At 55.3% G+C, this 12,402-nt stretch overlaps 1 protein-coding gene across 1 annotated transcript in view; it reads left to right on the top strand.

Moving 5' to 3' along the window:
- Positions 1-12,402, top strand: part of ADGRL1 (adhesion G protein-coupled receptor L1) — a 44,722-nt gene that overhangs the window by 31,752 nt on the left and 568 nt on the right. The window contains exons 12-24 of the mRNA XM_006161050.3: positions 283-497; positions 706-876; positions 1,132-1,341; positions 1,429-1,649; positions 2,526-2,592; positions 3,017-3,108; positions 7,050-7,218; positions 10,393-10,521; positions 10,623-10,719; positions 10,828-10,956; positions 11,162-11,179; positions 11,914-11,918; positions 12,161-12,400. Coding sequence (XP_006161112.2) covers positions 283-497; positions 706-876; positions 1,132-1,341; positions 1,429-1,649; positions 2,526-2,592; positions 3,017-3,108; positions 7,050-7,218; positions 10,393-10,521; positions 10,623-10,719; positions 10,828-10,956; positions 11,162-11,179; positions 11,914-11,918; positions 12,161-12,400 — 1,763 coding nt within the window. The remainder of the gene's footprint in view (positions 1-282; positions 498-705; positions 877-1,131; positions 1,342-1,428; positions 1,650-2,525; positions 2,593-3,016; positions 3,109-7,049; positions 7,219-10,392; positions 10,522-10,622; positions 10,720-10,827; positions 10,957-11,161; positions 11,180-11,913; positions 11,919-12,160; positions 12,401-12,402) is intronic.

Here is a 12,402-nt window from a genome sequence, read left to right as displayed (position 1 = left end):
CCCTCTCTTGTCACATTAAAATAAATAAATAAAGTTAAATAAAATAATTCTTAAAAAAAAAAAAGAAAGAAAAAAAGAAAAGAAATTCAGAGGTCATCGTGCTGTTTGAGATTAAGGCTCAGAGAGGTTAGGGAGTCACCCGAGATGGCACAGCAAGCCCCATGTGTGCTGGGCCACTCCCCTTCCGTTTGGTACTGCCCACCGGATTCCCCATGCCCCTTCTGGGCTGGCTTCAGAAGTCCCAACGGCCAGCACAGGACCCACCATTCCCATCTTCCCCAGGGGTGGTCAAAGTCGTCTTCATCCTCTACAACAACCTGGGCCTCTTCCTGTCCACGGAGAACGCCACGGTGAAGCTGGCGGGCGAGGCGGGCGCGGGCGGCCCCGGGGGCGCCTCCCTGGTGGTGAACTCGCAGGTCATCGCGGCTTCCATCAACAAGGAGTCCAGTCGCGTCTTCCTCATGGACCCTGTCATCTTCACGGTGGCCCACCTCGAGGTGAGCCGAGCGGGGCCCCAGCTTCCTCTGCGCACCTGTCTGCTCTCTCCCCCGGGTATCGTCTTCACGGGCCGGTTCCCTTTAGAACGCTGTCCCCTGAGACCTGAAATCCCATGCCCCGTCCCCATCGCTGGGGGGGCCTGGGGAGGGGAGGGTGGCGGGAATGGGACTCCCGCGTTCTGACACCCGGGGCGCCATCCCGCCATAGGACAAGAACCACTTCAACGCTAACTGCTCCTTCTGGAACTACTCGGAGCGGTCCATGCTGGGCTACTGGTCGACCCAGGGCTGCCGCCTGGTGGAGTCCAACAAGACCCACACCACGTGCGCCTGCAGCCACCTCACCAACTTCGCCGTGCTCATGGCCCACCGCGAGATCGTAAGCCCCGGCCGGCATGCCGCGCCCACCACCCCTCCCCCTACACCACCGCCACCCCCTTCCGGGAGCCGGGTTTGCTAGCTTGGGTTTGCACGGCACCCTGGAACCCGAGTCTCCCCCACCCCGTCTCCCAAGGCATGCTGGAGACGCAAGTTGGCATGGCCTTGGTCATCTCCGCACATGAGCGGCCGCCTGCAGAGGGGAGGGGGCCTGGCAGGTGGGAGGTCCTGAGCGCGCCCCGCCCCTGTCGCCCAGTACCAGGGCCGCATCAACGAGCTGCTGCTGTCGGTCATCACCTGGGTGGGCATCGTCATCTCGCTGGTGTGCCTGGCCATCTGCATCTCCACCTTCTGCTTCCTGCGGGGGCTGCAGACCGACCGCAACACCATCCACAAGAACCTCTGCATCAACCTCTTCCTGGCCGAGCTGCTCTTCCTGGTCGGGATAGACAAGACGCAGTACGAGGTGGGGGCCTGGGGCCGCGGCGGTGCTGCAGGGCGGGGGTAGGAAAGGAGCCGGCCCCGCCCCTGACCCGGCGGCGCCCTCCCCCAGATCGCCTGCCCCATCTTCGCCGGCCTGCTGCATTACTTCTTCCTGGCCGCCTTCTCCTGGTTGTGCCTGGAGGGCGTGCACCTCTACCTGCTGCTGGTGGAGGTGTTCGAGAGCGAGTACTCGCGCACCAAGTACTACTACCTGGGCGGCTACTGCTTCCCGGCCCTGGTGGTGGGCATCGCCGCCGCCATCGACTACCGCAGCTACGGCACCGAGAAGGCGTGAGTGTCCCCGCTCGCTCCCCCTCCACCCACCCACCCACCGGGGCTCTGCCCCTCCTGGCTTCCTGCTCCGGGCCAGGACCCTGGGGACACGGGCCTTGCCCCAACTCTGCTCACCAAGGCCATGGCAGCCTGTGGGTGACCCCAGCCGACTGGGATAAGGGAGAAGGGCTCCCCTGGCTTTCCAGAATGAGATAGAAGAGCCCCCAGCTTCCTGGGTGAGAGGGAAGGGCCCCACTTCCCTGCATGAGAGGGAAGGCTTCCAGGCTCCTCCAGATGACAGAGAAGGACCCCCCCCCCAGCTTCCTGGGTGAGAGGGAAGGGCCCTCTGGCTTCCTGAGACAAGAGAGAAGGGGCCCCTGGCTTTCCAGGATGAGAGGAAAGGGCTTCTCGGGTGAGAAGAAAGGCCCCCCGGCTTCCCAGGATGAGATCGAAGGACCCCCAGCTTCCCCAGATGCCAGAGGACCCCTGGCTTCCTGGGATGAGAGGGAAGGGCCCCCCAACTTCCTGGGATGAGAAGGAAGGGGGCCCAGCTTCCCAGGATGAAACAGAAGAGCCCTGGCTTCTCGGGATGAGACGGAAAGTCCCCCCGGCTTCCTGGGAGGAGAGAGGAGGACCCCTCAACTTCCTGGGATGAGAAGGAAGGGGGCCCCGCTTCCCAGGAGGAGAGAGAAAGAAGGGGGCCTGGCTTCCCAGGATGAGAGAGAGCCCTGACTTCTCAGGATGAGAGGGAAGCACTCCCCGGCTTCCCGGGAGGAGAGAGGAGGATCCCCCAACTTCCTGGGATGAGAAGGAAGGGGGCCCCGCTTCCCAGGAGGAGAGAGAAGGGCCCCCACTTCCCCGGTTTCTATCTACCCCACCCCATTTCTGTCACAGCTGCTGGCTCCGCGTGGACAATTACTTCATCTGGAGCTTCATCGGGCCCGTGTCTTTTGTCATCGTGGTAAGTGGGAAGGTGGCAACCTGGCAACGTGTCCCCTTTCATCCAGGCTGGCCAGACCCCGGGCCCCCCATCCCACTCTTCCTGGGCCCCAAGAAGCGCTGGCTTGAAGACTTCGTTGGAAAGCACCGGGCACCCCGCTTAGAGCAGAGCAGGGTGCGGGACCCGGGTACTGAGGTCTGGTGAGCCAGGAGCTGTGTGGCCCCGGGCCCCGAGCCCCCGACAGCCAGGAGGGCGCTGACTCACCAGTCCTGCCCGGGGCTAGCGTAGTGCAGCAGCAGATCTCCCAGGTCCGGGGATCTCCCAGCAGACGAGGCCCCACAGCAGGGGATGGTAGCTGAGATCCTGCCAGGCCTGGCCCTGGCCTCCAAGGGCTCAGGGGGAGCAGGGGACCGCAGCCCAGCCTCCTGTCCTCATCCCGCCCCAGGTGAACCTGGTGTTCCTCATGGTGACCCTGCACAAGATGATCCGGAGCTCCTCAGTGCTCAAGCCCGACTCCAGTCGTCTCGACAACATTAAGTGAGCACCCCCCATCCCTGTCCCCAACCCCGACGCCAGGGCTCCTAAAAGGTGCTTCTCTTAGATCTGGTGGTTCTGCTGCGGGTGGGTTTTTCCTTTCTTTTTTAAAAATTATTTTGTTTATTTATTTATTTATCGAGAGGTTTTTCGCTATAGGGCATGTGTGCTCGCCAGACAGAAAGAGACAGAGAGACAGAAAGCGAGAAATCACCCCCCAGGGGGGATGGCCGCACCGCAATCCCTTCTCCTCCATTCTCCTCTCGGGATCTTGGGCATGCACGCCAATTGTTACCAGCATTATTCTTGCAGCATGCTGTACCATGCTTTTTCTACTTTAAGTTAAACAGTCATTATCTTTATTGTGAGGCCTCCTCTTCTTTTTCTTTTTTTTAAAGTATTACTTATTTTTTATTTATTTATTAGTATTATTATTTTTCACATGACTTTTGCCAGAGAAAGAGAGAGACAGAAGAGAATGCAACCCACCAAGTACGGGACTCGAACTGTGGTCAACCATGTGGGAATTCCAGTGCCTTAGCCACCACGCCACTCTCTGGCCCGGTGGTCCTTTGCTTTCCTTTTCTCTTTTCTTCTCTTCTCTTTTTTAAAGTTGAATGTTTTCTATTTCATTCATTTATTAATTTATTCTATCTTTTATTTATTTAGTTTTATTTAACTTTTATTATTATTTTTTTCTTGAGAGGTTTTTTTAGCTATAGGGCGCGTGCACTCGCCCAGAAAGACAGAGAGAGACAGAGAAATAGAAAGCGAGAAATCACCCCCCAGGGGGGATGGTCATGTCGCAATCCCTGCTCCTCCATTCTCCTCTCGGGATCTTGGGCACGCACGCACAAGTGCCTGGTGTGAGTTTAAGCCACCGGGTCCAGGACTCGAACCACGGTCGCCTACGTGGGAGTCCAGCGACATAGCCATTACGCTAACTGCTGGGCCCACTCTTGGTGGTTTTTATGATGCAAAGAGAACACGCATGTAGGAGGGAGAGAGAGAGAGAGGGTCCCTGACAAGGCCTTGCCAGCTCCCACACCCAGCCTGTTCAGTTGGGCCAAGAACCGAACCCGGGCCTCCCACGCGGCCTCAGCCACCACCCAGCAGCTCCTTCCTGCTCTTACCACCATAGCCAGGCCCTGTGAGCTGATCTTTAAGTATCGAGAAGGGTGTTTAATTGCGTTCTTTATTTTTTAGTTACTTTATTTAACTTTATTTATAATTATTTAATTTGACCACAGAGTGAGAGAGGGAAAGTAAGAAAGCTAACCGCCAGGTCCAGGACTCGAACCCCAGGTGGCCATTTGGGAGTCCAGCGTCCTTAACCACCACGCCACCTGCCGGCCCCTTATTATGCTCTTTACATACTTACTGACTGCCTATTAGAACACGTGTCAGGGCCAGCACGTGGCTTGGTGGTTAAGGCGCTGGACTCCCACATGGCGGACTGTGGTTCAAGTCCCGGACCCAGTGGCTTGAAAATCACACCAGATGTGTGCATGCGTGCCCAAGATCCCAGGAGGAGGATGGAGGAGAAGGGACTGTGGAGTGGCCATTACCCCTGGGGGGTGATTTCTCACTTTGTCTCTCTCTGTGTTTCTCTGGCAAGCTCACATCACTGGCACATCCAGCCTGCTGTTTTAGGGGTGTCACCACCCTCACGAGGGTGAGGCTGAGTTCAAAAGGTCATCCAATAGGGACCAGCAGTTGGCGTAATGGCTGTGTCTCTGGACTCCCATGTAGTTGACCACAGTTCAAGTCTCGGACCCGGTGGCTTAAACTCACGCTGGGCGAGTGTGCGTGCGTGCCCAAGATCCCGAAAGGAGAATGGAGGAGAAGGGATTGCGGCGTGGCCATCCCCCCTAGGGGGTGATTTTTCGCTTTCTGTTTCTCTGTCTCTCTCTGTCTTTCTGGCGAGCGCATGCGCCCTATAGCAAAAACCTCTCCAAAAACAAAAAAACAACAAAACACAACAAAAGTCATCCAATAAAGGGTAAGTTGAAAAGAAACAGGGCATGGGAACCAGCAGTTAGCGTAATGGCTATGTCGCTGGACTCCCACGTAGTCGACCGCAGTTTGCGTCCCGGACCCGGTGGCTTAAAACTCACACCGGGTGCGTGTGCGTGCGTGCCCAAGATCCCGAGAGGAGAATGGAGGAGAAGGGATTGCGGCGTGACCATCCCCCCTGGGGGCTGATTTCTCGCTTTCTGTCTCTCTGTGTCTCTCTGTCTGTCTGGCGAGCGCACGCGCCCTACAGTGAAAATCTCTCAAAAAAAAAAAAAAAGAAAAAAAGAAACAGGGCAACCGCACAGGCCAGACAGCGGGACAGCAGTGAAACGTGATGCTCTGTGAGGTGGTCCCACAAGAGAAGCTTCCCAGTTCAAGTCCGGAGACCTTCCTTGAGCATGCAGGACACATGTGGGGCCATGATCCAGTGCTGGTTGAGGCCAGGGTATGGTCGTGGTGCCAAGACCCTGTGGCTGTCTCTCTCTCTCTCTCTTTCTGTGTCAACTGCTTCTCTCACTCATGAAAGAAAAATATTAAGAGAGAAATGGGCCATCGGGTGGCATAGTGCTTAAGGCACTGGACTCCCACATGGTCAGCGGTGGTTCAAGTCCTTCACACGGAGTCTTTTTTTTTTTTGGAGAAGTTTTCGCTATAGGGCGCGTGCGCTCGCCAAACAGAGACAGAGAGACAGAAAGCGAGAAATCACCCCCCAGGGGGGATGGTCACGCCGCAATCCCTTCTCCTCCATTCTCCTCTCGGGATCTTGGGCACGCACGCACACGCGCCCAGCGTGAGATTTAAGCCACCGGGTCCGAGACGCGAACCGCGGTCGACTACGTGGGAGTCCAGCGACATAGCCATGACGCCAACTGCTGGTTCCCCTTCACACGGAGTCTTGACATTCATGCCGAGCACGTGTGTGTGCCTGCCCAAAATCCCAGAAGGAGAATGGAGGAGAAAGGACCGTGGTGTGGCCAAACCCCCAGAGGGGTGATTTTTCACTTTCCCTCTCTGTCTCTTTCCAGCGAGTACACACACCCTATAGCAAAAACCTTTAAAAAATAAAATAAAAAGAGGGAGAAAGAGACAGTAAAGCGTGTTTTATTTTTTTTTTTTAAGAGAGATTTTTGCTCTAGGGTGCGTGCACTCACTGGAGAGACACAGAAAGACAGAAAGCAAGGAATCTCCCCCCAGAAGGGTGGACATGCAGCAATCCCTTCTCTTCCATTCTCCTCTCAGGATTTTGGGCACGCACGCACACACACACACACACACCCGGCATGAGTTCGTTTTGTTTTGTTTTGTTTTTATAATTATTTTATTGAACTTTATTTAGTTATTTTTTGAATTTTTTTTTTTTTTGGAGAGGATTTTGCTATAGGGTGCATGCGCTCTCCAGAGAGAGAGAGAGACAGAGAGATAGAAAGCAAGAAGTCACCCCCCCAGAGAGGATGGCCACACCGCAATCCCTTCTCCTCCATTCTCCTCTCAGGATCTTGGGCACGTATGCACACGTGCCTGGTGTAAGTTTAAGCCACTGGGTCTGGGACTTGAACCACGGTCGACTACGTGGGAGTCCAGCGACATAGCCATTATGCCAACTGCTGGTCCCTAGTTATTTTTTAAATTTGACCAGAGAGGGACAGAGTGAGAGACAGAAAGAGGGAGAGAGAGAGGGAAAGTGAGAAAGCAAGCCGTCATGTCCGGGACTCGAACCGTGGTCAGCCATGTGGGAGTCCAGCGCTTTAAATCACCTGCTGGTCCCGGTGAAGTGTACGTTAAGGGGACTGGAAATAGGGCACACACAGTGAAGCCTGCAGGGGAATGAGTGATGTTCACGTCCCCCCCGACCCCCAAGGTCCGCCTCCCTTCCAGGCCCCTGATCGGGCTGTGAGTGTCACCGGGTACTGACATCCCTCTCCCCCCAGATCCTGGGCGCTGGGGGCCATCGCGCTGCTCTTCCTGCTGGGGCTCACCTGGGCGTTTGGCCTCCTGTTCATCAACAAGGAGTCGGTGGTCATGGCTTACCTCTTCACCACCTTCAACGCCTTCCAGGGGGTCTTCATCTTCGTCTTTCACTGCGCCTTACAGAAGAAGGTGAGGGCACGGGGGGCGGGCGCCCAGGAGAGGGAGGTGAGGGTGACAGGGCCCCAGCTCGGCCGAGGACACCTGCCTTTTGCATCCGCTGGGAGGGGATGCAGGCTCGGGAGAATTGAGCCACGGGTGGAAAGGATTCTGGAATAGGATGTGGGGCTTGGAGGAGTGAGATTCGGGGATTTGGGGGGTGATGGGAGGGCAGAGGGCAAGGACGTGGTGACAGCAGGGCCCTTGCCCCCGTGTGGGGCATTAGTCACACCTGCAGATGACAAATGACTGGGCTCCACCTTGATGAGACGCTTTCCACTTGAACGTTTTCCACTTTCTTTTTTTTTTTTTGGAGAGGTTTTTGCTATAGGGCGCGTGCGCTCGCTAAACGGAGACAGAGACAGAGAGCGAGAAATCACCCCCCAGGGAGGATGGTCACACTGCAATTCCTTCTCCTCCATTCTCCTCTCGGGATCTTGGGCACACACGCACACGCGCCCGGCGTGAGTTTTAAGTCACCGGGTCCGGGATGCGAACCACAGTCAACTACGTGGGAGTCCAGCGACATAGCCATGACGCTAATTGCTGGTTTCCCGTTTTCCACTTTCTTTCTGGAAAGAGCTGTGATTTCTGTGGTGATAGAAAGGTGCCTTTTATTATTTTTTTAAATTTAACTTGATTTAATTTTATTAGAGAGGGACAGAGCGAGAGCAAGAGAGGGAAAGTGAGAAAACAAACTGCCAGGTCCGGGACTCGAACTGGAGTCAGCCGTGTGGGAGTCCAGCACCCTTAACCACCATGCCACCTGCCAGCTCTGAATGGTGCCTTTTTAAAAACAATAAAATAAATTATTTTATTTAACTTTATTTATTGACTTATTTAAACCTGACCAGAAAGGGACATAGTGAGATAGAGAGAGAGAGAGCAAGACTTCAGGTCTAAGACTCGAACTGCGATTGACCATGTTGGAATCCAGCACCCTTAACCACCGTACCACTTGCCGCCCTCCCTCCCATGGTGCCCTTTAAAATCTGAATCTTGGGACCAGCAGTTGGCCTAATTGCAGTGTCACTGGACTCCCATGTAGTCGACCGCGGTTCGAGTCCTGGACCCGGTGGCTTAAACTCACGCCGGACACGTGTGCGTGCGTGTCCAAGATCCCGAGAGGAGAATGGAGGAGAAGGGATTGCGGCGTGGCCATCCCCCCTGGGGGCTGATTTCTCACTTTGCTTCTCATTGTCTCTGTCTCTCTCTCTCTCTCCAGCGAGCACATGTACCCTAAGGCAAAAACTTAAAAAAAAAAAATTTAAAATCAAGAGAAAGTATTATGAAAAACCTATTTTTTGGTACCAGAATACCTTGTGTTCTAATCCCATTTACTTCACCCTTTGTGAAGTCCCCTCATTGAAGGAGTCAGGGATGAACACTGTCTGTGCCCGTGTGTTCTGTATTTTAGGGCCCGCTCAAGTTCTGTTGCATTTACAGGTGAATGTAAGGGCGCCGAACTCCCACGTGGCTGACCACGGTTCAAGTCCCGGACCTGGCAGCTTGCTTCCTCACTCTCCCTCTTTTCTCGCGTTGTCCCTTTCTGGTCAAATTAAATAAACAAACAAATAAAGCTAAATGAAATAATTTTCAAAAGAAAAACAGTAGTGGGACCAGCAGTTAGCGTAATGGCTATGTCGCTGGACTCCCACGTGGTCGACCGCGGTTCGTGTCCCGGACCCGGTGGCTTAAAACTCACGCCGGGTGCGTGTGCGTGCGTGCCCAAGATCCCGAGAGGAGAATGGAGGAGAAGGGATTGCGGCGTGACCATCCCCCCTGGGGGGTGATTTCTCACTTTCTGTCTCTATGTCTCTCTCTGTCTGTCTGGCGAGCGCACGCGCCCTACAGTGAAAATCTCTCCAAAAAAAGAAAAACAGTAGTGGGACCAGCAGTTAGCGTAATGGCTATGTTGCTGGACTCCCACGTAGTCAACCGCGGTTCAAGTGGCAGACCCGGTAGCTTAAACTCACACCGGGCGTGTGTGCGTGCATGCCCAAGATCCCGAGAGGAGAAAAGAGGAGAAGGGTTTGTGGCGTGACCATCCCCCCTTGGGGGGTGATTTCTGGATTTCTGTCTCTCTGTCTCTCTCTGTCTGGCGAGCACATGTGCCCTATAGCAAAAACCTCTCCAGAAAAAGAAAGAAAGAAAAACAGTAGTCAGACCCAAGCAAGAAAAGAGTGGACCTGATCGGATGGCTGTTGGGGTACAGGTGGCACTGAGGTTTCTGTCACCTCCCAGTCTCTGGGGGACACACACCTGCTGGAAGCTGGGTTTGTTAGTTTCTTTTCTTTTTTTTTTGTTTAATTTGATAGAGATTTTTGCTATAGCGCGCATGCGCTTGCCAGAGACACAGAGAGAGAATAAGAAATCCCTCCTCCACAGCCAGTCCGGTGGGCCACAGTGCAGTCCTTTCTTTTCCAGACTCTTCTCAGGGTTTTGGACATACGTGTTCGCGCGCGCACACACACACACACACACGTGCCCAGCGTGAGTTTCAAACCACCACATCCGGCACTCAAACCGCGGTCATCCATGTGGGAATCCAGTACCTTAAACTGCTATGCGGGTCTCATTATTATTATTTTTATTATTTTGGTATAGGGCGGGGATAATAGGCGACATGGTGGTTAAGGTGCTGGGCACTCCCACATGGCCAACCAGGGTTCAAGTCCCAGACCTGGTGGCTTGCTTTCTCACTTTCCCTCTCTCTCTCTCTCTCTCTCTCTCTGGTTAAATTTAGAATAAATGAATGAATACATAAAATTAAATATATACTATTTTTCAATAATTATTTAATTTATTTATTTTCATTTGACCAGAGAGGGACAGAGCGAGAGAGACAGGGGAAGTGAGAAAGCAAGCCGCCAGGTCTAGGACTCAAACTACACTCGGCCATGTGGGAGTCCTGTGCCCTTCACTGCCACGCCACTTGTCAGCCCCTAAATGATCCTTGAAAAAAAAATTAGTATAGGGTACATGCGTTCACCAGAGAGAGAGGACGAGAGAAAGCAAGCTATCAGGTTCGGGACTCAAACCGCGGTCGACCGTGCGGGAGTCCAGCGCCTTAACCACCACGCCCCCTGCCGGCCGCCGGAGCTCTCTGTGCGCGGTCCCCAGCCCGCTGACTGCCCCCGCCCGCAGGTGCACAAGGAGTACAGCAAGTGCCTGCGTCACTCGTACTGCTGCATCCGCTCCCCGCCCGGGGCCACCCACGGCTCCCTCAAGACCTCAGCCATGCGAAGCAACACGCGCTACTACACGGGGACCCAGGTAGCGGGGTCCGGCTGGGGTGGCGCCGGGCGGCGGGGGCGTGCCCACCATGGCAGAAGGGTTCCCACGAGCCCACACCCCTCACCTCGCTGTGTCCCCAGAGCCGGATCCGGAGGATGTGGAACGACACTGTGAGGAAACAGACGGAGTCCTCCTTCATGGCGGGGGACATCAACAGCACCCCCACCTTGAACCGAGGTGAGCATGAGTCCCTCCTGCTGCTGCCCGAGCCACGCCCCCACAGCCACGCCCCCTTCCCTAAGGCTCCGCCTCTGGCCACCTTGTGACCTCTGACCCCCTGGGCAGGCACCATGGGGAACCACCTGCTGACCAACCCGGTACTGCAGCCCCGTGGGGGCACTAGCCCCTACAACACCCTCATCGCGGAGTCGGTGGGCTTCAATCCCTCCTCGCCCCCTGTCTTCAACTCCCCAGGTGAGCTCACCGTGAGAAAGCCGGAACCAGGTGGGGGGGAGCCAGGCTGAGGAAGCACAGGGTTTGCATGCTGAGGGGTCCCCAGGGTTGTCCCCTTGGGGCCATGTCACGCTTCCTGAACTGGAGCCCAGACTCGACTTCGGAAGCTCACACTCTCTCTCTCTCTCTCTCTCTCTCTCTTCTCTCTCCTGGCTGGTGCCTGCAGGGAGCTACCGGGAACCCAGTAAGTATGACTTTCCTGGTACCGTGTCCAGGGTGGGGAGAGGGACGTGACAGTGGCCTCCTGTAAGGAGGAGGACTTAGGCGGCCCCCCCAACCCCCACACTCACATGCTGTCTCTGGCTTGGCAGCCCAGTGGATAGCGTTCATTGAGCTCAGCCCCTGCAGGTGGGGAATAGGGGATGAGGGTCCAGCTGCAGCAGTGGACCCAGCACACAGCTGGGTTTTTGTTTTTTTAAGAATTATTTATTTGGGGGGTGAGGACAGCAGGTGGCATAGTGGTTAAGGGCACTGGACTCCCCCATGGCCAACCGTGGTTCGAGTTCCAGACCTGGCAGCTTGCTTTCTCACTTTCTCTCTCTCTCTCACTCTTTCTCTATCTGGTCAAATTAAAATAAGTAAATAAATAAAGTTAAATAAAATGATTCTTTACAAAAAAAAAAAAAAAGAATGATGTGTTTTGGGACCAGCAGATGGGGTAATGGTCATATCGCTGGACTCCCAGGTAGTTGACAGCTGTTCAAGTCCTGGACCCTGTGACTTGAAACTCATGCCGGGCACGTGTGCGTGTGTGTCCAAAATCCCTAGAGGAGAATGGAGGAGAAGGGATTGCGGTGTGGCCATCCCCCCCGGGAGGTGATTTCTCGCTTTCTGTCTCTTTCTGGTGAGTGCACACGCCCTATAGCAAAAACCTCTAAAAAAAATGGTTTTACTTATTATTATTTTAATTTGCTATAGGGCATGTGCACTCACCAGAGAGAGAGAACAAGCAGCCAGGTTAGGGACTCGAACTGTGGTCGGCCATGTGGGAGTCCAGCACCTCAACCAGCATGCCACCTGCAGGCCCTGCAGCTGGGCTGAAGAAAGGGAACGTAGGACCAGGGTCCCCAGGTGGAATGGAGCCACCCCTCCCTGCGCCCCTGGCCTCTCCCCGCCCTCCTCCTCCTGACCGGCCCCTTCCGCCCAGCAGAGCACCCCTTGGGAGGCCTGGGGGGGCCGGGAAGCCTGCGGTATGGACACGCTGCCCCTTAACGGCAACTTCAACAACAGTTACTCCTTGCGAAGTGGAGATTTCCCTCCCGGGGACGGGGGTCCCGAACCGCCGCGGGGCCGGAACCTGGCAGATGCCGCCGCCTTCGAGAAGATGATCATCTCGGAGCTGGTGCACAACACCCTCCGCGGGGGCGGCAGCGGGGCCAAGGGGCCCCCGCCCCCGGAGCCCCCAGT

The sequence above is a fragment of the Tupaia chinensis genome, unplaced genomic scaffold, assembly GCF_000334495.1.
Source record: "Tupaia chinensis unplaced genomic scaffold, TupChi_1.0 Scaffold138060_1, whole genome shotgun sequence".
Lineage (NCBI taxonomy): Eukaryota > Metazoa > Chordata > Mammalia > Scandentia > Tupaiidae > Tupaia > Tupaia belangeri.
Note: the sequence above shows the minus strand (reverse complement) of the source record. Positions and strands in the feature narration are given on the sequence as shown.